At 54.1% G+C, this 24314-nt stretch overlaps 1 protein-coding gene across 1 annotated transcript in view; it reads left to right on the top strand.

Moving 5' to 3' along the window:
* Positions 1-24314, top strand: part of LOC122386079 (huntingtin-like) — a 45009-nt gene that overhangs the window by 13352 nt on the left and 7343 nt on the right. The window contains exons 9-53 of the mRNA XM_043374879.1: positions 1048-1209; positions 1483-1610; positions 1908-2020; positions 2369-2490; positions 2768-2955; positions 3373-3528; positions 3896-4071; positions 4744-4999; positions 5276-5361; positions 5563-5675; positions 6843-7005; positions 7287-7447; positions 7839-7963; positions 8117-8302; positions 8681-8883; positions 9262-9388; positions 9718-9878; positions 10201-10349; positions 11605-11738; positions 12016-12255; positions 12515-12690; positions 13053-13192; positions 13464-13665; positions 14001-14073; positions 14366-14545; positions 14833-14975; positions 15197-15295; positions 15497-15646; positions 16049-16196; positions 16459-16548; positions 16838-17038; positions 17540-17738; positions 18116-18227; positions 18435-18608; positions 18849-18975; positions 19407-19540; positions 19829-20007; positions 20356-20462; positions 20716-20913; positions 21240-21430; positions 21796-21970; positions 22374-22591; positions 22877-23039; positions 23331-23507; positions 23854-23943. Of these exons, the coding sequence (XP_043230814.1) occupies positions 1048-1209; positions 1483-1610; positions 1908-2020; positions 2369-2490; positions 2768-2955; positions 3373-3528; positions 3896-4071; positions 4744-4999; positions 5276-5361; positions 5563-5675; positions 6843-7005; positions 7287-7447; positions 7839-7963; positions 8117-8302; positions 8681-8883; positions 9262-9388; positions 9718-9878; positions 10201-10349; positions 11605-11738; positions 12016-12255; positions 12515-12690; positions 13053-13192; positions 13464-13665; positions 14001-14073; positions 14366-14545; positions 14833-14975; positions 15197-15295; positions 15497-15646; positions 16049-16196; positions 16459-16548; positions 16838-17038; positions 17540-17738; positions 18116-18227; positions 18435-18608; positions 18849-18975; positions 19407-19540; positions 19829-20007; positions 20356-20462; positions 20716-20913; positions 21240-21430; positions 21796-21970; positions 22374-22591; positions 22877-23039; positions 23331-23507; positions 23854-23943 (6995 nt within the window). The remainder of the gene's footprint in view (positions 1-1047; positions 1210-1482; positions 1611-1907; positions 2021-2368; positions 2491-2767; positions 2956-3372; positions 3529-3895; positions 4072-4743; positions 5000-5275; positions 5362-5562; positions 5676-6842; positions 7006-7286; positions 7448-7838; positions 7964-8116; positions 8303-8680; positions 8884-9261; positions 9389-9717; positions 9879-10200; positions 10350-11604; positions 11739-12015; positions 12256-12514; positions 12691-13052; positions 13193-13463; positions 13666-14000; positions 14074-14365; positions 14546-14832; positions 14976-15196; positions 15296-15496; positions 15647-16048; positions 16197-16458; positions 16549-16837; positions 17039-17539; positions 17739-18115; positions 18228-18434; positions 18609-18848; positions 18976-19406; positions 19541-19828; positions 20008-20355; positions 20463-20715; positions 20914-21239; positions 21431-21795; positions 21971-22373; positions 22592-22876; positions 23040-23330; positions 23508-23853; positions 23944-24314) is intronic.

The following is a 24314-nucleotide window of genomic DNA, read 5'->3' as shown; positions in this document are numbered from 1 at the left end:
GCCCTGCTGTGCAACACGGTGGGGGAGGATGTTGCCGACGGCTGCATCAGTTTATCCTCCGGCCGGGCCGCGCAGCGTGCGGACCGGCCGCTGAGGCCACATGGCGCCGGGAGGCATGTTTAACCTGGCCCGGGCGGTGACCCGCGCGATCGGGCGGCCCGGCGATTGGCTGCTGGTGGGCTGCGCCGCGGGCACTAGCGAGGCTATGCCGGGCCGCCACCGGACTGGCGGGCCAGTTGGGTCCGAGACGGGATGGAGTGGAGCAGGTGTGTGTCTGTCTGGGATTGTGGTCGCAAGATTTGTGCTGCAAAGTGATGGGACACAATACATCAAGTGCACTCGAGAAACAGTGTTGGTGAGGACAGTGAACAGCAGCGAGTCTTCTCAGCGTGCGAGTAGCCGATCATTTCCTTTCATCCGGGACTCATAACACGGCCTCTTCCGGGGTGTGTGAGGGAGGCGGCCACAGTGTCTCGCCATCGAGTCACTGAGCTTAAACTCGTTCCCCGGGTCTTGCCATCGAGGCTCGGGTGCGGGGTCTCCGCTCAGACAGGGGTGCGACCAGTCGGCTCCGGCTAACCTTGCCATCGAGGCGCCGGAGTATCGGTTGATCTGTCCGATTACAGTGGTCTCGCCATCGAGAGGCTGGAATCGGGCAGCGGCTGGCGTCTTCCTCGCCATCCTGATCTACCCATCGCTCTCCTACAGTCCTTGTCTATCATCCGGCTAAATAAGTGTCGTTGGCGTGTGAAATACCAGAGGACACGTGGCGACAGTCATCTTAACTGAAAAGGCCTTCCACTTCTCAAATCACCAATTATTTCCCATGACGCAATTATTTCCCTTGACAATCCACTTCTCTCCTTCCCCTTTATCTCTTAGCTCGCGACATTCTCCACCTTTTCCGTGTGCGAGCGAAGCCTATGTGTGGGGTGATTGGGGGCGTGCTGTGTGTGGGGCTGGGCTCGGTGCGCGGACTCTCCGCCTCCCGGTAATTCGGTGCCCTATCTTGCTGTGACGCTGAGGGCGGCCGGCCACCCGTCTCAGGTGTGCTCAGCGTGGCGCCGTCTCTGGCCGGAGAGGAGGCGGACCTGGCAGATACCGACTCGCTGCTCTGGCCGGCGGAGGACCCCGGTCAGGACGAGCGGGGCGCGGAGACGCCGCCCCCGCCCCCGCCTCCGCCGGCGGCGGCTCCGGCTGAGATAGAGGGTGAGTATGTGAGGTGTGCTGCGGTGGTGACTATCGGATTGGACGTGAAATTGGACTGGGTTGGTGGCCTGTGGACTTGGTCCGCCCCGGACGCTTCACTGTGGATCTGGAGATCGAGTGAGGTTAGCTGGATTTCTTTTGGCGCTGCTTGACTTTTCACTCAACGCCTCATGGTAAATGTGTGATTGTTTGTTCTATTGCTCTCTATCACCACCTGTTTCACCCCACGGCCCACGCCTAGCCCTCCCCTCACTCGGCTGCCCGCGCTGACAGAGCGCTCCGTGTGGACAGAGCCGCCGCTGCGCGTGGCCACGCCCCCTGCCGATGACGTCATCGATCCGCTGCGGTACGACATCACGTGTACTGACGAGACTGCCGACACTGCCTCCGGGGACACTCAGGTTTGTAACGACGGGGTGGTGGTGGTGGGGCCGTCTGTGACGGGGTAACTGCGTTGGGTTGGCAGGAGTGGGTGCCTCGGTCAGTCGTGTAGGCACTGATTATGTTTGAAAAGGGCATTGTCAAGTAGGTTTCGTCGTAGGCTTCAATCTCTTCTTGCGTTTATATCTCTTCACAGGCAGGCTTTAGTTAAATAAGTTTGATGGGATGCAATATTTTGCAAGGTTTGTCGTCGATGTAACTGCTGGATTCACGATTGGTTAGGTCACTCTGAATGACACTTGTGTGTGATCGTCCAGGGCTCGGTTGCCGGCGACATTGGATCGCTGACGGACGGAGGGATCCCTCTCATCTACTGCTGTCGGCTGCTCGTCTCACGGTACCTGCTCACCGGCGTACCCAAGGGCATCAGGTCAGTCAGTTAGGAACTTGGAGATGCAGGAGACATTAGGAATACAGTGTGGGCCTCTCGTCAGAGCCAAGTACCGACGTAAAGAGGATGCTCGTCCAGCTCGAATTTCCGGCATGTAGATGCACTTACTATCAATCCATCTGCATGATGATGCAGTTATGATGCATATCTGTCAACGTAGCTATTTTTTTAAATGTCAAAAAATGTACTCATGATAATGCCCAGAACTTCGACATTGAAATATCATATTTTGTGAATAATGACGTTGGTTCGCTGTACCGTTTCATTTATCTCTGCGTGTGTGCGCACTATGATAACAGTCTGGTATGCTATGTCGTGTGTCGACAGGGGTGACCGAGAGGTGCGTGTCAGCATCAAGGTGCTGTGTGTCACCTGTATCAGCGCGGCCGTGTCACTGGCGCCCGACATACTGTCACTGCCGCTGCTGATCGACAAAGATCCTGAGTCAGGTCAGCTTAACATGGGTGGCAGCAACATTCTTTGAACAAAACGCCGGGATGGGGTAATAAAACCATCATTTGTTACTCTTGGGTCAATGAATTTAAGGAAATGACATTGTTCACTTGATTTTCAAAGCAGTTGCCGCGGAATGATACTTCTTGTTCAAAACTTCAACTGAAAGGTTGATTTGGCATGCGGCAATGTATTTAGTTCGTCACTTGTTAACCTCCTTCGCTCAGCGTACTGTCAGTGTCTCATTTAGTAACGCTCTCTTTCTCCCCCCAGCCGAGTGTCAGTACCTGTGGGACGTGCTGCTGTTTGTGGATGACGCCGACCCGCAGCTGCGCGGCGCCGTGTCCCTGCTCATCGGCACTTACCTGCGCGCGACGGCGCTTCAGCCAGCCACCCAGGGGGATGGCACCGACCGACCGGCGCCGCTGAGAGCGCGGACGCTGCTCGACCACCTGCAGCAGGTCAGGGGGGACGCGGGCTGTGTGAAGTCATGGTGGAATGGCGGGTTAAACAATTCACGCCGGGTTAAACAGCACTTTTCATGTCTCTGTTCAGTGCTTTCTGCAGAAGAATCGTTAGGATGCCCGGCTACGCTTGGTGAACTCATCTAAACGTACTCTGGATGGTAACTTTCGTGATGCTTGATATATTTTAATTGATGCTGGCTCTAAGAGTATAGGCCCTCATCTTATCAAAATGTTTGGTCTTTGGCCGATTGCACAGTAGCGGCTCTGGACCGAATATGTGACGCGGCATCCCGTCTCCCCGTTCACAGGTCCTATTAGACAGCAGTCACGTGTCGAGTCGCCAGGCGCTGGAGGGGCTCGGCCAGTGTCTGGAGCCGCTGAACCCTACTGAAGGCTCTCTACTGTTCACAGGTGCTGCTGGACAGCAGTCACGTGTCGAGTCGCCAGGCGCTGGAGGGGCTCGGCCAGTGTCTGGAGCCGCTGCTGAAGGCGCCCGAGTGTGAGCTGCTTCTGCCGCTGCTGTCTGCGTTGCTCCGGCTGGCCGATCACTCCTACTGGCTAGTCAAGGTGAGGACTGCGTGTCTGGCAGTGCTCCGGCCGGTCCCAGAACTGGGTTTTGTGTGCGACAGCTGAATGAATGTAAATGCAGATGTGTGTGCAAATCGTGGTCACGTGATCTTTGAATCACTAACTTCTCTGTAATTGCTAGTTATTTTTCTCCATTTAACGAACTGTGACTCCATCCGTCGAGCCTTCCCTTGGTCTATTTTCCTGTCACCCCGACATCCCAATCGATTCCCCGATCCAGCAGATAGTGTCTTTCTCTAGCTGTCCTCCCCACGGCGCTCACATCTGCCTCAGTGTGCTCACAACCCCGTCCTCAGGCTGATCGTTTGCCGACTCTTGCTGACTTTTCTGACTCTGTTTCCTCCAGGTGGACCTGTGCTCGCTGGTGTCGGCGCTGCCGCTGCCGGAGCTGGAGCTGCTCTGGCGCTGGGGAGCTGCCGACGACAGCAGCTACCAGCAGCTGCTGTTGGACGACCTGCTGCTCCGGCTGCTGGAGGACGTCGACCAGCGCGTCCAGCAGGCGGCCGCCACCGCGATCGTCAGGTCAGTCGATGGAGGAAGCCGGACTGTTTCCACTCCATTACAGGCTGGGGCCCACAGCAATGATGGAAATAAGGCCCTTTGCTGGTCCCAGTCGGTTCCAAACGATTTTGTTCTCCTTTACAAATTTTTACTCTGGCACCTGAAATCTTTTAAATTTCCAGTCTGTGATGAGAAAATGCTATTATTACGCCTAAAACATGCAGTTATAGCATTGAGAGAACACATTTTATCAACTGCCACATTTAGTAGGCCAAACATATGATTTTCCTGTTAAGTGTTCTAAAATGTGGCCGGTTCTCCGGACAGATTTTATTCTCCGGGACCAGGATCAAAATTCACAATTCCAACATGATTGGCCCGCAGTCCTGTGTGACATTCCATGAGTGACTAGGGCTATATCTCATTGATCTTAGCAGGACTGATTGGTGGTGTCCGTCTGAAGACTCCGAGATGGGCGGTTGTACCTACTGCAAAGTCGTTGAGCTTCTTCGTGTTGTGTCGTCACTAAGAAAGCGATTTTGCTTCATTTGTGATACAATACCAGGCTGTAGAGATGCAAACCTATCTGATCTGATCACATATTTTGATCAGCTTATACTTTGCACTGCGGAATTTCGACAATCCTGAATTTTGCCCCCACCCCCTGACTGCCCTCGCTGCTGTGTCTTTCAGTTACGTACAGCGAGTGCCGGTCTCCGCCGAGCCGGACGGCTGGGTGTCGGAGGCGGCCGGCCGGCAGCGCTCGGCCCTCCTGCCGCCGCCGCAGCCGTGGGGTACCGGTCTCCGTGTGACCGGTCCCGGCCGGGGAGCCGTGCCGCCCTTTAGCGAGGCTGGTGGACCGGCCCGGCCCGAGCTGGGCGCGGCGCTCTCACTGGTGGTCGGCAAACTGATCAGCACTCTGATGATGACCGACTCAAAACATATGGTGGTGAGTGGAATGGTTACTGGGAGGCTGCATTGAGTGTGTGTGTGTGTGTGTGGGGGGGGGGGGGGGAGAATTCAGGCCGGACGGGCCAGGAACTTAATCAGGTGTCAGTGTTTTATTCTTACCGCTCACGTAGTCCGTACTACTTTTGTAAATCTCGTCTACACAAGTATTGTCTGACCCGTCGGCAGTGTAAATGGTTTCTATGGTCGGCTTGCCATCGAATCTGTTTCGTCTCCGGCTGACTGACTCTCTCCTCTGCCCGCCGGTCCACACCAGTCGGGGACGGTTCTGGCGCTCAGGGCTCTCATGGACAAGATGCCGGCCACTGTATACCCGGAGGCCTGGCAGGTCAACCACAAACGGTGAGCAATGCCAATGAGGAACCAGTAAAGAACGGAATATTGCTGTTTTTATGGCACTACGTTCTTTCAAGCGGCGTGATATGAAAGTGTCATTTTGCGTGCATGGTAAATGAAAAATAATTATTTTGTTGATGTCACTATGCCGCTTCAGACGGCAGTGATGGTTCGCTGACAAGTGACAAATATCTGTTTTTGTTTCAGGTACCGCCGCGGTCTGTACCAGCTGTGCGTTTCCATGGTTACGTCCACACAACTGATGCACGACCTGGCCACACACAACAACCTGGTGCACCTGGCTGCCAGCCTCGCCGCCGGTGAGTTACACCAACCAACTGCACCTGATCATACACAATAACCTGGTGCTCCTGATCAGACATACCAAGCTAGTGCACTCTGTTCGCCAGCCCCTTGGCTGATTATTGATTAAGTACTAACCTGACCACAGAGCTGTGCATTTGGTTTGTACAGGGTGGGGCAGAAAGATTTACCTGTTTGTTTTCAGACCATAGCTTAAGAAGTTATGAACGGATTTTGATAAAATTTTGCATGCAGCTTCCCAACTGACTCATGTATCAACATTAAGATCGTTTTTACATTTTGTAATAGTTGTTGGTGAGCTATGGCGAAGATGACTAAGTGAGCCCAACTTGCGGCGCTTAAGTACTGGCTGGCCACAGCTTCCGAAGCGTTGCCAAACAGCTCGGTGTTGCCGTAAAAACTGTTTGCAGTGTAATTAAATGAATTAAAAAGACAGTGTTAGTGTCGACGAAGTCCATGCCAGGTAAAACAAGGGATTTCCGCTTCCAAAAACTGGTTAATATCGTGCACAAGAAGGTGTTTCAAGTCCTTGGCGAAGCATGCGCAAACTGCCAAGGGACCTCGGTGTTTCGCCCAGAACCGCCAGGAGAATAAAAAACGACGGCTTAGGGTTCATGTCATACAGGATGTAACGTCGACACCTAAATTCGGCGGCATCCAGGGAAAAGCGGCTACACAGGACCCAAAAGACATTGGAGGAGATCAGGAGCGCCGGTAGCAAGGCATTCTGCTGGTCCAATGACAACATTTTCATGCCTGAGCCCCAGAGACACTCCCAAAGCGTCAGAATTTTGGCAGATGGTCCATCCATCAAGGGATCAGGCCCTTGGGATCTGGTCCTTGGGACGGCACCGTCGAATCTGGGCGGGGACACCGTGCGGCGCTAGTGCCCCTCCTCAGAGGAACGTTTCGAGGCAGTGGTGGAGGACAAAGGTGACCATTTTGAGTCATAATGCCGTCGCTGAGATGTGTACATGTTACTGCATATATGTGCAAGAAATCAATTTGATATCTTTGTTCGGTGCCGAAATATTTAAGAAAATCAAGAGGTAAATCTTTCTGCCCCACCCTGTACTTCTATCGGTTGTTATTTCTTTGCCCCCGTAGCCCATGTTTCCTTCACATATGCCCCAGCAGCGACTGAAACCGTGCTGTCCCTGCAGGGATCTGCGTGCGCCAGCAGCGGGCGCGACCGTCTCAGAGCCGGGAGGAGCGACTGAGGGCCAACTGGGACCTGCTCGAGCCGCTGGTCACCCACGTGATGCGCGTGATGAACATCTACAGCCACCTGGTCGGCGACACGCAGCCCACCACGCCGCAGAACAAGTCAGTGGCGCTCGGAGATCATACTGGGGTTGGGGGAGTATTTTCAAATGAAGGTTTGTCTCATTTTGGTAGATGACGGATGAAGCAAGCTTCCAAACGGACTCTGTCCTGCTAAACGTGGAAGTATTGCAACTGCAGTTATTTAGTGAGAAGATGTATGATGCATTTTCTTTCCCTACTCGTTCCAGACTATATTTCTTCTTGTGCAAAGGTATAAACGTAACCACTCATCGGCAATGTACTTGCTCTTTGACCCTGATCACCGACCTCACCATTGATAGGTCGAGTCTGCCCAGTTTTCCAACTGCCAGCTCGTTGTCGCCGATCAAAAAGCGCAGCACCCCGGAACGGTCAAAGTCTGCCACCAGCACTACTACCACCTCCACGGCAGCGTCTTCCACGCCCGCCCCGGCGCCCGCCTCTGCCGCCTCCGACCGGGCTGGTATGTACCGTGCTTATTTGGCACGTCAATGTAGTCCTCGTGAGTCGTGACGTTGCACGACTCTAAGTCTTGCATGCGGCAGGTCAGAGCAGCTGCTGCTGTTGTCAAGGAATATTTAATTGCTTTCGGAGCAAGGTGTGCCGAAATCGGGGAAGTTGCTGAGCTTAGTTTTGAATATGTCCTGGAACCCAAACTTATAATTCTGACTAACTAGGCGATGTTTCATGTTGCTCATTGTTGTTGCATCATTATAAATCGGAACATGTGCCAAGTTGCAACATGAGCTGTTTGCAACATGCAACATGAGCTGTAGCGGATTTGCGATTTTTATTTACCGTGTCTCGCTGTGGGGCACGCCTTGACGCCGGACTTCGTCAATGTTCTTCGCCAGGTTCACAAGAGCGGGAGGAGAAGGAGGCAGACAAGAAGGTCCGACAGGCCGTCGGGTTCTTTATGTCATCACCCGAGTACCAGAAGCTGTACTCGATGCTCAAAACCATTTACGAGACATTCAAGGTGTGTCTTCATGATATTTAGGATCAGCGTGTAATGCACCGTGTAATGTGTATTGCCTTTTTCCTATATTTTCGACAATGTCGATCCATAACTGACTTTGCGACGCCTTGATTTCCAGCTGCATTCTCCTGACTCCCCCCCCTATATCTGCAGATCACGCTGAACGCCCAGAGCTCTGAGAAGCTACTGGGCGTGCTGTCGGGCTGTCTGACGGCGCTGGGCATCCTGCTCGAGCTGGTCGGCACGGCCCAGGTGGCACCGCTGGCCGAGGAGCTGCTCGGATACGTCACCGGGCTGATACGACTGACACCGGCGCTGGCGCTGCACTGCGTGTTGCAGGTAGGTAGGGAATGCATGTCTGGGGATGGTTCACCGTGTGATACCGGGAATGGTCAGGGAAGCTAATTTTGTTAACGGTACTTAATTTGCTCCAGATGGGTAGGAACCTGGGCGATGATGACGGAAAAATTCGCTAGTCCCTCTTCGGTGATTTCATTTTATGATGAATATTCAGACTGGAGTTGCTAAGTTTGGTCGATTGATTTGTCTCCTGATAGCTTGCAACTAGCGGCATGAGTTAAATGCTTGATGTTCATATCCATTACCCAGTTGATGTGTTGTTGCGAACCCCTACCGTCATTCAGTTGTAATCAGCATGCTCACAACGTACTGTCATCCGTATCTGCTAACATCGCTCCACCGTCGCGCCATTTTCAGCTGCTGCGCGCCATGTTCGGCTCGGCGGACGCGGCTCGTCCGTCGGGCTCGGCCGGCCACCTGTCGCGGGACGCCAGCACGACGTCGTGCGCGGCGGACGACGAGCCGGGCCTGTACCAGGCGTGTGTGAACGGGCCTTATGCCGAGCTGGCCGCGTTTGTGGCCACCTCCCGGCGACTGACGGCGACCAACGAGGATGGCACGTGGGTGTGGAGGGGAGTCGGGGAAGATTGAGGGTGAAGAGGGGATGACAGCAGCGAAAGGGCTGGTAGCATGCAGCGTAGGGTTTCTGATGGTTATCTCTTGTCTTACGGCTTGCTTTTACTGTGTTCCGACGCTCTTTCATTAAATTGGTATACGTTTCTTTCTCTCAACCTCTTAATATATCTTGTTTGTACAGATTGTGTTGGTTCGAGCTGCGTACCAAAGTTAAGTAAAAGGTAATGTTAAGTAAAATATGTTCGGGCCTCCACGGCTAGTTTGGTTAACAGACACTTCGTTTTGATCCCAGCAGGTTAACCATGCTACCACTCTAGCTCGGGCCGTCACTGTGACCTCAGCTCACCGTTCTACCTTTCCAGTTCTCCGTCGCCTCGGCCGGAATACGACAGTCGCCGGCCGGGACTCAGCTCGGGCCGCAGTACCGACAAACAGGCGCTGGCCTCCTACATCCGAGTCTTCGAGCCGTCTGTCATCAAGGCGCTCAAGGTGGGCAGGCATGACGGCGGGGTGGGCGCTCGTGGTTCATGGTTGTGTTGCATGGCGATTGTTAACTTCATTGTCATTGCCAGTAAATTGTAGCTAAATGTCTTACACTATCAGCAGATAAGCTAAAACAAAAATGTTTACTGCTCAGTGCTCATCCTTGTTTCACAACATTTCCGACAACGGTCTCTTAGACGCCCATACCACTCTGATCATCCATAGGACCGCCTGCTCCCTAGACATGCTTAGACCAGACCCGATACCCCTCCGATCTACCGTCCATCGGACAGATCGCCCTCAAGAACACACGTTCAAACTATCTCCCTTCCCAGCTGTACACTGTGACCAGCGACCCGGAGGTGCAGAGTCAAGTGCTCTGGCTGCTCATTCAGCTAGTCCAGCTGAGAGTCAACTACTGTCTGCTCGACTCGGACCAGATCTTCATCGGCTACGTCATTAAACAGCTGGAGTACGTCGAGGAGGGACAGATGAAGTGAGTTGTGCTACAATAGCGAGCGTTGTCTGAGAGTGAGCCACTGCACTAATTTTCAGCTATATGTGAATTTTGTCATAACCGTAATATGGCCGAAAGAGAGCAGTGATACTTTTCCCTTTTCATGGACCGGGCTATGCTGTGCCTATGTAGCGCTGTTACAGCGCTACATAGCTCTACTCCGATGCTTATTGGAACTCGACACGTGTTTCCGGTCAGGTCCTAGCTGAACGGGATATTTTGGCTTTAATCCTGTCACTATTTTACACCCAATCGCCGGCTGCATTCTATTCTAACCTGACCCCATGTGACCGTTCACCAGGGAAGGTAACCAGGTGATCCCTGCCATCTTCCGGTTTCTGGTGGCATTGTCCTACGAGCGCTACCACTCCAAGACGATCGTCTCCATACCCAAGGTCATCCAGCTGTGCGATGGCCTCATAGCCAGCGGTCAGCCGCCGGAGACTTACGGTAAGGATATGGACGGGGGGGGGGGGGATTGAGTAGTTCAGTGGTGTGGCCTATTGACCAATATTTGCTCAGACTTTATTGTTTTAGGTGGTTGTACATTTCATCCATGTTCAAATAGAATATTTGAATGACATGTAACGTTGAAGGTAATGTTTTGGCCTTTCGATCGAGGCAGTTTTTAGCATCTTCTGTGGTTCGAATTAGAGGGCTTGTAATGAGCTCAAGAAGTTGTGTTACTTATCCCCGGCTACTGTCTGTTACACCAGTGGTATCACGGTCGGCATGGCATCCTGTGCCCATCCTGCAATCTTATTACGAGCGAGCGAGCGCAGCGAGCGAAGTGAGTCTTTTCAATATAACGGAAAAATCTCAGTATGAGCGGCCCGGCCCGGCCCGGCCCGGCCTGTAACGCTTTTGAGAGGCTTATATCTCAGCAACCGCTGGACCGATTGGCCTGCGGTCTTTTTTGTTGGGTAGCCCCATCCCTTCTACCCCGTAATTGACTACTTTTGATACATCTCAGCGACCGTCGTGGCACGTGCCACGTGAAAAGTCAAGGGTGTTCAAGCTGTTTTGCAAAAGTAGTGATTTTGAGAGGCTCATATCTCAGCAGCCGCTTGGGCGATTGACTTGCGGTAATTTTTGTAGGGTAGCATCATCCCTTCTACCCAAAATAGGATACTCTCGATGCATGTGGGTCACCCCCAGTGCACGTGCAAAATACAACAATAAGAGGTGCCAAATTTGTTCCCATTTCAGTAACTCGGTAATTACTGGGGCGATTTCGCTGAAACTTGGCATACAGGTAGGCACCCACCAGGCGATGCATTCCCATGTGTTGCGGTTAGGGTGCTACTGCACGTGCGCACGTGCAGGGGGCGTTTCCAGATCTCGAGAACGGCTGGGCCGATTGCGCTCAAATTTGGTACACGGTTGGGGACCAGTTAGTAGGGTGCCGTGCAAAAGTCATTTTGGACCCCGTTTGCACGTGCGCACGTGCAGAATGCCGCTTCCAGATCTCAGGAACGGCTGGGCCGATTGCGTTCAAATTTGGCACACCGTTAGCGGCCGGTTAGAAGGGTGCTTTGCGCAAGCCCGTTGGAAGCACCCTCTCGCCCTTCCGCACGTGCAGGGCTCACTATCTCGCTCGCTCGTTCTTCGCCCAAAAGGCGTTTTACTGGTGTGAGCTTTATATCTTTATGCCCCCATCATACCGCATCAGTCTGACTTGGTTTACCGTATTTCCGGTCCGCAGCACTGCCTGCGCTCCGTCCCATCGTCGAGGACCTGTTCGTATCGGCTCGGCCGTCTGTCCAGGACGCCAAGGAGCTGGAGGCGCAGAAGGAGGTGCTGCTCAGCATGCTGCTGCGGCTGATCCAGTACCCGGAGGTCAGTCAGGGCCGGCAGGGTGGTCGGCAGAGTCGGCGAGAGGGGACTGATCTGTCAGCTCTTTCAGTTCTTTTCTGACGCAATGGAAGTTTGCACGTACTATGATGACTTTTGACGATATGAGTTCAGATAACTTTAAGTCTAGTCAGGTTTCTTTGTTTCTACTTGACTGTATGATGTCTATTACCCATTCCATATCTTACTCAGGATGATAATCAATCTCAGCTTCTATTTCACTCTGTAGAACCTGACCTTCTTACACCTTTCCTCTCGTCAGGTTCTGGAGCTGGTATCGCTAGCCGTGTGTGAGTCTCGCCGGGACGGTGAGGAGCGCTGGCGGCTCGCCTCGCGCGCCGTCCTGGACGCCCTGCTGCCGCCGCTGTTGCAGCTGCACGTGAGGCTCGACTCGCCCGAGGCGCTGGCGGCGCTCCACCGGCTGCTGGCGGCGCTGTGCCCGCGCGCCCTCCGGCCCGCCGAGGACCTGCTGTCGGGCCTGCTGCGGCACCCGGTCGGCGTGGTGAGTGGGGAGCGGAGAGTCCTGTCGGTTCAATTCATGACTTCTTCGACTTGCTTTGACCCAGTGCCTATGAGCTGTATGCTAGCTTGGTTTATTTTATTGTTATGATTCCCTCATGGGCATTTTGTCGAACTATTGCGATGTACTCACAGCCAGTCCCCTCCCCGCCTCCTGTATAACTGCCCCTCCTGACATAGGACTCCCTCTCCACCACTCCCCCGCCCCCTATCTTACCGCCCGTCTCTCTCTGTGCCGCCAGTCCTCGGTCTCGGACATGCAGCGCTGGGGCGGCATGATATCGGCTCTGCTGCGCGTGCTGGTCACACACGTGCGGGAGGACGTGCTGCTCGCTAGGGTGGATGACCTCGGACTGGCCACCACGGAGCTGCACCGGGACCGGGAGCGAGCCGTCAGCGCACAGGAGATCGTCGTTAGGTGGGCAGTGTGGAACGTTGTTGGGTGCGAACTGCGACGGGAGTCGATCTGTAGGTTTTTTGCTGATTGGCCGGTGCTGATTGGTCCCCCAGGTAGGTCCCCGGAGGGGAAAGTAAATATGTTTCCTATTATCAGATTCGTACTGTTTGATCTTTGTCTTCAGCTGATGTGCTTATATTTATTTTATAAGAAGTGATTCGATCAACATTCTTGCTCAAGAAGTCCTCAGACGCTGAATTATAGTATATTATATAATTAATACAATTGAATTATAATAATAATATAGTTAACTCGTTGAATTAATAGTTAAAAAACATAAAGCGTCGTTGAATTTCTCACTTTCGTCCCCCTGTTACCTCCAGGTTCCTGCTGTCTGCTCTGGAGCTGCTGGTCGGCCAGCTGGCCTCCGTGGTAGCCAGCCCTCTGATGTGGGGCACCACCACCTGCCTGCCGCAGCTGCTGGCTCAGCTCCTGCAGATCATCATCTACATACTGCAGTCCGGTGAGACGAGCGCACTCGCCCGTCCCGCCCGGACGGTAGCTGAGAAAAGGGAGTTTTAGTAGAGGTGTATTTAGTAGTAGATGTAATGGAAGCTTTATCTATTCAAAACTACTTTAAATTAACTGCTTTCTTATAACGTGTTTGCTAGAAGACGTAACAACAAGCCATCCAAATGCCCTGCTGTATTTCTTTCTGGGAAGTCTTTTCCTCCTTGCGTCTTGTAGCTCCTATTTCCGTGTTCTTGACGCTTACATCGCCCGTCCGTTTCCAGGCGCGTTTGGCGAGTGCGCACGCTGCGCTATGTGGCTGGTCTCAGAGGGCCTGTACGACCTGGATCCCATCAGCAGCGCTTTCCTCAGCCTGGCCGGCGTGCAGCCGGTGCTGCTGCTCTCCTGGTGTAACCTGCTCACACTGCTCAACTACCGGCAGCTGGACTTTTGGCGCGCGCTCACCCAGCCGCCCGCCGACCCCAGGTGAGACCTGCGTCCCTCATACAGGTCACACCGGCCGGGCCCTGTAATATATCAGACCCCAGGTCATACCTGAGTTTCATACAACTGACCTCAGGTCAGAGCTCAGAATATCCGGCCTTTGCAATATAGGTCTGGTCTGGCCCCAACTGCAGCCCTCAGCCGACTGGGCCGTATTCCATCTGCCTATAGCTCTGGCTGATCCGCATGTAACTCAAATGTTTTACGGTAAAATTGCTAGGGTACACTGGCAGAATTTCTGGATGCTGTGACGTCACTCATGCGCTCGTTTCCTTGGTGGCAGCTATCGGTGTTGACGCATTCTTTTCCTGTTTCAGCTGGGAATCGACAGGGTGTCTGGCCCGTGACCTGGCCCGCAAGGGAGCTCTCATTCTTCTCTGTGATTACATGGTGAGAACTCCTCTGATCATGACCATATTGAAAACCAAGTGCTTTGGTATTTAAATCGAACGCTTTGCATTCCTCGTGACTTAGTTTGGACGAGCACATGCTTACTTTGCCACTTGTTATCGATCTTCCCTCTCTCACTTATCGTGTTATCCGTGTAAGAAACGTCCGACGGTGAGCTGCTGTTGCTCACCCTTTCTCTGACTACCTGGTCCTCCCCAGCGTGAGAACACCTCGGACGGTGAGCTGCTCGCCTGGCTGTTCAGTACTTACCTTTCACTCACATGTCCCCCAGTGTGAGAACACGTCGGACGGTGAGCTGCTCGCCTGGCTGCTCACCTCTCACATGACGGAGCTGGTGGCGCTCAGTGCCGAGCCTCCCGTCTCCGATATGCTGGCCGCGCTCCACCGGAACCCCTCGGCGTCCGGCCTGCTGATCCAGGCCATCGCCGCGCGCTGTCGGCATCTGGATCAGGTAGGTGGCGAGGAGTAGAGGGAAGGGCGCGGTGCGCAGAGCGGGATGAAGAGAGTTGACTTCTTGCTTGACGAGGCACGGACTCTTGTTCACTCCTATGACTGAGCTGACGATGCTGTATGACTAGTGTAATTATGCCTCATAATAGAATTACACGCCCATACGGCAGTGCCCTGGCCTTGGCACGAATGTTATAGCACAGTTGTCCCATGTCTAGTCCTGTCATGTGCCCCTCTGCACCCGTAAGCCCCTCGGCCCTCAGTCTGATATGCTGTCTGCTGTTACAGCCGCTGATGGCCCAGCGCGTGCTGCGCTGTCTGGAGGGAGCGCCGGCCGCTCAGTACGGGCCGCTGTTGCTGCTCCTGTCTCGCCGGCTGATGACCTCACACCACCTGGTCGTGGCCGACGAGGTCATCCGGCTAGCCTGTAGGTCAGTCAGCCTCTGAGGGTCACTGGGACTCTCTGGGAGGTCACTGAGGTCAATTTTGGCCAGTTTGTGACCGGGGGAGACATATAGCCGCAGCTTACTTTGACACATGCTACATAGACCTCTTGATGGTGCCTTTAATATTTTAAAATTGTTTCGAATGTTGTGAATACTTAGCAAGTTAGCCACACCCACTCATTTTTGCTTATTCGTTTGTTCCGCAGGAAGTTGGAGATAATGCTGGCGGCTGAAGAGCGAATACTTTCAGAAGACAACTTCAATGAACTGGTGGAAAATATATCGAAAGAACCATCTCTAATGAGGTAAACGGAGGTTGTTTGAAAAGACAAACACTATTCGTTAGAATTGTGTTTTTCTATTGAATATTTCTGATGGCAGGGGGAGGGATAAGGGTCATTAGGGGTGTTAGCAACCACTAAGCACAATAATTTTAGATGTATTCATTCGATCACGGAGCTATATTCGACCTTACCGGTACTGACTGCGCTCCTTTTCTGCTGCAGGGAGCGCGAGCTGACCTCGCTGGTGACCCGGCTGGGTCAGACGTTCTTCGGTGTGCCCCTGGCTCTGGGTGAGGAGGAGGCTGAGAGGCCGGCCGTTGCGCCGCCGGCAGTGCCCGACCGAGACTGGTACCGGCAGCTGGTCAGGGACACGTGAGTGTGACCGGGTAGGGTAGTTCATCCATCGGGCAACGTTATGGGCGGTGCACTGGTAATACTGATCTGAGTGATCGTAGTAATCAGGTGATGTGGACTGCACGTTGTGCAATGTGGATCGGACGTGAGACCACTTAATAAATGTGGCTTGTGGTGGGGTGTGTGCACTTAGATGAGGCAGAATACAATTGATCTGATCGTGGTAACATGAGAGTTCGAATTAATTTTTTAGCGCGGATTAATCTTTTGAGACGTTTCTGTTTTGCGTGGCGCAGATGCCGTCTTGCATTTTCTTACACTTTTATTGCTTATGTTAGGGCCTCGATCTGGAGTTCCGGTCTCGTGTAAAAATTGATGGCTTAGGTCGGTATATTTCTTAATTGTAAATGTACTTTTTAGGAGCGGCTGGTCTGAGGCTCCCGGTCGAGAGTGCGCCCGTCTCCTGGCACGGCTGGAGCACCAGGAGATCCTGGACATCCTCATGGCTGAGGGAACTGACCTGGCCATCCTGGAGCACTGCTTCCGACAACCGGACATAGGCACGGAGGTCAGAGTCACTGCTCACTGCATGCTAATAACGTAGAGGCTTTTTTGAAGTCATTAAGACTACGTTAAAACTCTTTTTTTACTGTTGTGTGTGTCACTATTTACTCGGTCACGTTTCGGGGTATGTCGATCGTATTTCATCGTTCTGCATCGTATACAATAGACAAAGGCTGAATCTGCCAGTTTTTTTTTTTTGAAAATACGCATGACGCTTCTTCGTTTCTGTGACATGCATTATTACGACTGTGTTTCTGTGTGCACAGGCTGGCGGCTCGGCGCTGTACGCCGCGGCTGAGACTGCTCTGTGTCAACATCTGGAGCTGATCTGTAGCCAGCTGCCTTCGCCCGATCAGGTAAATGTGCCTCGATTCAGTGGACTACTACCAGCCAGTTAGAACACTCAGGTAGCAAATTTAATGTCTGCGATAACTATTGTCAACGAATGAGGTCCACGAAACTTGTTATTTTGTAATCATTTCACCCGAGGTGGCAGCTCAGGATGTTAATATCCCGCGCCTTTATCATTCATCACCCTTCAGCAGCTTTCACTAATCACTGTGTGACCCTCCTCCGTTTCTAACAATTTTTCGCCAGTGACCGACATCATTGCGCGCTCTAACCCCTCATGTCTCCATCGAACAGGCGTTCGCCAGTGACCGGTATCGTAAATACACCCGCCGCCTCGAGGAGCAGCTCTGTGAGCCGACTGTATGGCGGCGCCTGCTGCGACTGGCGGCCGGCGTCCAGGCCTACTGTGCCTCCCGACACACTGCCACCGTTCACCTGGAGCCGCCGGAGACGGCCGCCGCGCCACTCGCCAGGCTGGCGCTGCTCTGTCTGGAGGTGAGATTGGGGCAGAGGGCGGGGGGAGGGAGGGAGGTGGCGGTGCTGCTGGCCAGGCTGGCGCTGCTCTGTCTGGAGGTAAGATTGGGGCAGAGGGTGAGGGGAGGGAGGGAGGTGGCGGTGCTGCTGGCCAGGCTGGCGCTGCTCTGTCTGGAGGTGAGCCCGCGAGGGAGAGTGGGAGGAGGAGGCATAGAGTTGCAGGCCACGCGCACGGGGTAATATTTGGTGTCATGTGGCAAACGTGTCATGTTTTGTCGTAGGTTTCAAAATACCGAAGCTGGTGTTACTAGGTTAAATCGCGAACAGCTTGAGGGTGACTTGTACTCATATGGTGTATTCGACGAATCTCTTAAATGAAGGTCTATTGATTTTAGTGACCAGAGGTGGTACATAATTACGTTGGCTGGCCGAAAAAAAATGTTTGACGGTAAATTGATGTTGGCTGAACGTGAGTGGAGCTCTCCGTGTGCTGACCCTTGTCCCCCCCCCCTCACCCGCCAGGCTCTGCGCTACAGCGTGACCTGCCGTCTCCCGGAGCTGCCGCGACACGTGCGCGTCCTGCTGGGCACTGCCGCCGGCTGCCTGCGACTCTCCTCTGTGCTGGCCGAGCTGGCCGCCAGGGACACCCAGTGGACGGTGCTGGCAGTGAACGCCATCTACCGGGTGACGCGCGTGCTGCGCGGTGCTCTGCCAGAGACTTGTGAGCAGGGAGGGGAGAGGAGGGCAAAGGGCTTGAGGGAGGGCGTGTTTAATGTGGTCTGGATGTTTTATATGAAATGTTCGTAAAAAAGTTATTTTAGCTGGGATAGATCACTGGTTTTGCTTGTGTGCCGCAGCCACTCTGAGCTCACGTGGTTACGGTTAGATTCAGTTGTTCGCCTTTTACTTTTTTCTATCTACAATGTGCATAGTCACAGCTATTCATATTCATATTCATACACCAATGTTCTTTGTTTTCAAACAAAAAGTTATTTACTCTGTTGTGCAAGTTCCGGAGATCTCAGCTCTCTTCCAGACCTTGAAGATAGTGTCTCTTGGTGTCTCTCACTAAGCCCGTTTGTCTGTGTGTGCCTGCAGCGGTGTCGGCAGTGTCGACCGGCGTCGAGTCGCGCGTATACCAGCGGATGGCCTCGCTGATGCTGTGGGCAGAGGCTCTCCAGGACAGACACGAGACAGCCACCAGGATCAGGTCAGAAATCGGATGTGGTGCGAGGAATATCGTTCGGCTCTACTTGTAACTCCTGTTACATGTAGTTGCAGTTACCATGCTAAATTTTGTTACCTTGATAGAATATGTATGACAGTTCAGCTTCTTTCTTCATCTCTTTCTTGTTCTTTTTTAAACAGCGACATTGTCCGCTAAGTGTGTGTAAAACCCGACACCACACCCCGGTAGGTCCGTGGTGCTGGCGGTGGGCCGCCTGCCCCTGCTCTCCAGTTTCCTGCGCGTGCCTCCGGACGTGTACCGTCTGGGCTGGGACGAACAGGAGCGCCAGAGACAGGGCCGCTTCAGTCCGGTGGCCGTCCAGTACCTACAGGAGGCCGATGTGCTCAAACAGTACATCCTTAGGTGGGTATGCTTTCCAAGCCGCTAAGTTCTAGATACGACTGAAATATAATGGCTGTGTCGGGCTTCACGAATATAATTTGCATGCGTATTGTAACAGAAATTGTGCCTTGCATTCAGGCATGCTTAGAATATGCTTCAAATCCGAAAGTTTCTTGGGAGGCCTGTCCCTTAGTTACACGAACTGTCTTGTTCTATCTGTCTCTGTGATGCTGACCCGTAGTATGCTTGTTTCCCCAACAGAGTGAACACTCTGGGGTGGACGGGCCGCCGTGAGTTCGAGGAGACGTGGATGACGTACCTATCTGTGCTGAACGCGGCTACTGAGGATGACACCTCCAACCGGGAGGAACTGGCCGTCCTCCTACAGGTCAGGGTCACCGGGTCAGGGTCACAGGGTCAGGTCAAGGTCACAGGGTCTGGTTAGGGACAAGGGGTCACTGGGGACGACACCTCCAACTGGGAGGAACTGGCTGTTCTGTTAGAGGTCAGGGGGCACGGGGTCAGGGTCACAGGGTCAGGTCAAGGTCACAGGGTCTGGTTATGGACCAGGGGCCACTGAGGATGACACCTCCAACCGGGAGGAGCTGGCCGTCCTGCTACAGGTAGGGGGAACGGGGTCAGGGTCAGGGTTACGGAGTCATCAGTTGCAAAGGGCTGGATGGTGGAGTATTCTCAGACATTGGCACCATGACTGGCTGAAGCAGTAGTGGTTATCTTTACCATTGTTTGCTCCTAAGCCTTTGCGGAACTTCACTGCTTGCTCTGAAGCCATTGACGTTACCCTGTACTCCGTCACAGACCAACTGCCTGGCGGTGCGCGGCATCACCTCGCTGCTACTGCAGACGCTCACCGCCATGACGCCCGGCTATCCGGAGGTCAGCGCCACGCTGCACTACCCCCGAGACCACCAGCCCGTCTTCGTGCCAGGAAGGTGAGATGACGTGGTGGCAGCCGTGTGTGAATGGTGGACGTCTCTTGTTAGGATGGAGCGGGAGGGCTGTGACAGGGGGGAATGTGCGAAGGGTCGCGATGGGTGCCTCTTGTGAGGGTGGGGAGGGCGTTGTAGCTCTAAAGGTGGGACTTGGAGCACGCAAATGATCCGAGACCTTCACTCGCTGTTCTTCGTTGCCTGGGTTGCGTGCAGGCATCGTTTGCTGGTCGCCTTCATTATATTTACTGCCCAGGCTGCTGATATGTCTGACATTAGTCCCCCTCCCAGCTCCATCATGCACCTGCACCGGACACTGCAGCAGCTGGAGGCGGCAGTGGCAGCCTCGCCACTGCTGCCGCCCATGGTGTTCGCGCGGCAGCTCAACCTGGAGCGTCGCCACGACGCGGGGAGCTATGGCCACGGACAGCTGTCGCTGCGCTATCTCCAGGGAGTCATCAGTGGCAACAGTGAGTGAGGAAGCGGGGGCGAGGTGAGCGGGGAATGAAACGAGACCGTATTGAATAGGAAACGGAGCTGGGGAGCTTGGTGGGTCTGTTGCTTAGTTTTTAGCAATGCGTCAGCCTTAGATTGTGAAATGCTACTGCCAAAATGTGTTCCGCTTTGACCTTTTTTTCTGTCTAGCATTTGTTAAAAGTGGCTCGCGATGATGAATCGCAGGCCATCGGGATCTTGGCTAATCATCAGCTCTCTCTCTCTCCGCCCGCCACTCATGGCTGCTTGGTTCATACTGGTAGATTGGTTGTTTATCATTCCTGCCTGCTTATTGACCACTCTTTCCTCTCCGTCTATCGCAGACGGCGCCCACTCTGGCCGCGAGGTGGCGCTGGCGGCCGCCGGTCTGGACATCAACTCGTGTCTGGTGTTCCTGCTGCAGCTGTACGCCCAGTGGACGGCGCCGGAGGTGAGCCCGGCGACTCTGGGATGTAATGACTGACTGGGGTCCGCTTTCGGCCCTCCTTTACCGTGGCAATCACTGTCCCCCTTCGTCCCACTCAGATGGATGTGTCGCCGCTGATTTTCCCTTCCCCTGTACTCAGATGTTCCTACCGCATTACTTACTCCTCCTCCCCCGTCCTCAGTTGGGCATGTCTGCCGCTACCGGCTCAGATTGACTATCTTTGCCACTACTGACAGTCCCCCTCCTCCGTTCTCAGATGGGCGTGCCGCTGCCGCTGCTCACTGAGACGCTCCGCTCGGCAGTGCTGCTCTCAGACCTACTGACCGAGCGCGGCCAGTTCGAGTGGCTGCTGGCCACCTGCGTCTCGCTCTACCAGCTCCACCCGGTCGATGACGAGATTATGCTTCAGTACCTGGTGCTCGGACTCTGCAAGGCGGCCGCTGTCCTGAATGCCGTGAGTGAGGGGCGTTGGGGACGGTAGGCTGCCGCCTATAACTTTTTTCCTAGAACGATATTACGCAAAACACGCAAACCTGCTGGGCTGCATGTGTGGAACAGAGCTGTCATCCGTATGTTCATCTTAGAGAACCTTATGCAATCTGGCCTCTCTGTTGCTCGTCCCTGCTATTACAGTCCTTGGCGCAATTATTACCCTCTAGCCTCACAATGTCGCCGCTACAGACCTTTCGTTTTCCTGAAATGAGAGGTCACGGTCATTGGTGAGGTGCTTCACATCTGACAATCTATCTCCGCCCTCTAACATCTTTGTCCCGCCAACAGGAGGAATCTACAGTGGTGGAGACGGTCCGCCGCGCCGTGGAGCACGGCCTCCGCTGTCCACTGCCGCCAGTACGCAGCGCCACCGTACACGGCTGTCTGTACCTGCTGCAGCTGGGACAGGGCGAGCTGAGCAGCGCAGTACTGCCGCCGCTAGGAGAATTCGTACAGCGCAGCCTGCACCATATCGCCACGTGAGTGGGGGCTGGAGGAGGGAGGTGTAAGTTGGAACTCTGCATTGAAGTGGCTTCGGTTGATTGATTTACAATCCCGTGAGGAGTGAGGAGCGGATTAAGGTGAATGAATGAATGAATAAATGAATAGTACTGAGCTTTGAGTCCGATATAGCCACAGTACCTATTGCCATGTTGTTGGCTGGAGCGGGCGGTGCGTGGTGCTGAGCTGTCGTGTTTTAGGCGCTGGCGTGCCATGCGCCATTTATAGGCTGTGCTTTTATCAAGCATGAGTTTGTGGGCTACTATCTGATGGCCCGCAGTTGGGTTCCCTAAATTTCCACATTAGTAGCTAACATGCCATTTGACCCCCCTCGTCCCGTCAGCGTGCCCGGCTACAACGACGACCACGACCTGTCGGTGTGGGCGGCGGCCGTGTACGTGCTGCAGCACTACGACGACGGCCTGGCCGAGTCCGAGTTCTCGCCGGCTGTACTGCAGCTGGCGCTCGGACTGGCCGGCAGCACCCGATCCTCGGCGCTGTATGAGGCACTCATGAAGGTCAGTGACTCGCTCCTCGGCGCTCTATGAGGCACTCATGAAGGTTAGTAACTCGCTCCTCGGCGTTATATGAGGCTCTCACGAAGGTCAGTAATGGGTCATAGGTTACCCGATCGTCGGCGAACCCTCTTGAAGCTTAATGACAGGCCAGGGGTCAGGTCACAGGTCACCATCTCTTCGGTGCTGTATAGGGCAGGTATTAGGCAGGACCAAGGCCCTAAGGCAGGACTGACCTGTGAGATACTCGATGTCTGCTAATCGGTCCTGTCAGAAACGCTCTTGCAAGGCATTGCGACGTCGTGATCATGTGTAATGTCAAATAAGCGTTGGGCGCATTGTGTTGCTTACGGGCGTCATGTGCCTGTAATAGTTCGTGACACGTTTTGTATATTCCTGGCCGCAGGGCATTGAGCGTCTGGTGGTGTGCGGCACGGTGAGCGCCGCTGCCGGACCCCTGGAGTTGGCGGTGGAGCAGCTCAGGTCCCGCTCCGGCCCCGGGCAGCTGCACGCCCTCTCCCTGCTGACGGCGTGTCTGTTCTCCGGACCGGCCGCCGCCGGCGCGCACACCACACCAGAGACGTTCATACACGTGCTCGAAAAGTACTCCAACGTGTTCACTAAGTGAGTGGCCGAACATGGTGTGTGAGATTGGGAAGGTTTGAAAGTGTAGAAAATGTGCCATCATGTTTCGTTGATTTATTTTCACAATAAGAAATGATTTCGAAAAGAAACAAACCTTATTGCAGAAATATTGTGAGTGGAAGTTGAGCTTATTCGTGCGCGTGGTTCCTCCTAGTCCGTTGTGTCAGGTGTACCACCTGCAGTTCATTGATGCCTGAAGTCCCTACTATTGGGAACCTTCGCCCTCCTCTGCTCTGACCGACCGCCTCTCTCCTCACCCGCCAGGATGAAGGCCACGCCGGGCTTCCTGTCGACGGTGTTGTGCAGCTCGGTCACCTCGGGCCTGCTGCAGCTCTGTCCGCCCTCCGAGGTCATGAACCGAGTCATTGGAGAGTTCATATCGCCCCACCAGAGCCACGTGCTGGCACTGGCCGACACAGTTTTCCAGGTAAGGTGACACGGGTGACGGGACCGTGGTGTGCCGGGATTACTGAGGGGTTGGGACAGGGCGTGTGGCACTGGCCGTGTCGAAACAATGTCCAGTGGTTATTAATTTTCCGTGAGGTCGAAAATTGATCAAATCAATGACTTTATATAACATCGGTTCATAAAAAAGCCTACGCTCTAACTAGCCGCTTGTATCCTTTGAGTAGCGCTGTCGTCTCCTCCGTATTATGCCACATGACCCAATCTCAGCTTTACGTTTATTTCCTGACACTCCCTCTCCGTCTTTCGCCAGGTGTTTGAGGCGTGCGTGAGCCAGCAGCAGGAGGCGCTGCTCCAGGACTGGGTGCTCTTTAGTCTGCCCAATTTCGCCACGGCGCGTCCCTCTGCTCGCTCCACGTGGCTACTGTCCTGCTTCCTGGCCGGAGCCAGCCGGCGGCCGTGGCTGCGGGCCGCCTTCCCTCTGCTGCAGGTAAGCCGGCGGAGAGGAGGGACAGAGAAGGAGGACGCACTGCAGCACGGACCGGAGATGGAGACTAGAGAGCGATGATGGGCTGCGGGAGGTGGTCGGGTAGAGATGTTTTGTGTGTTGCTAAGGCGTCAGGGATAATTTAAATGGAGCGCACTTTTTTCTACAGTCAGTAGGTTGAAAAGTTACATGTTGACGGTAAAGGTATACGTATGCTAAGATCACGTAACCCACGGCTTTTCTGGTCCCTGATTCTATATCTAACGACGATGGTTTGCGGTAATTGTGCAGGGGAACTCCTGGCTCATCTGACTGCCTGTGACAATCCCCTTCCCTTTCTCCTGCGCAGCGGTGTGGCGACGAGGTGGACCTGGCCGGCGGCCGGTGTCCGCAGCTGGCGCAGCTCTTCCTGGCGGCCGCCACCGACTTCTACTCCCAGGTGAGTTACAGCGGTCTGTCACCCACACACCCCAACGTGGCTATAGTCGCCGCTCAAACATTGGCCTGATATAGAAGTAGAGGCCTGATATAGAAGTAGAAGCACTCTCAGGTTAGTGCCGGTCTGTTAACGAGAACCCTAACGTGGCTGGTCGCCGCTCACATTTACTTACCGATAGCATGCAGTACTCAGAGTGTCTGCCTGCCACCCACACCCCACTGCGACCGGTCGCCATTTAAATACAGTGGCTGGTGTCTGGTGACCATGCGTTGCTCCGGGTCCTTAAGTCCGTCTATGTGGCATGTCTATGAAAGTCTAGTCACTCTCCCACCATGGCCGTCAGGCTCACATGCGTTGACGTGCATTACTCT

The sequence above is a fragment of the Amphibalanus amphitrite genome, unplaced genomic scaffold (genome assembly GCF_019059575.1).
Source record: "Amphibalanus amphitrite isolate SeventyFive unplaced genomic scaffold, NRLGWU_Aamphi_draft 000239F_arrow, whole genome shotgun sequence".
In the NCBI taxonomy this organism is placed as follows: Eukaryota; Metazoa; Arthropoda; class Thecostraca; order Balanomorpha; family Balanidae; genus Amphibalanus; species Amphibalanus amphitrite.
The sequence above is the reverse complement of the archived record's forward strand: the minus strand, read 5'-3'. Positions and strand labels throughout refer to the sequence as shown.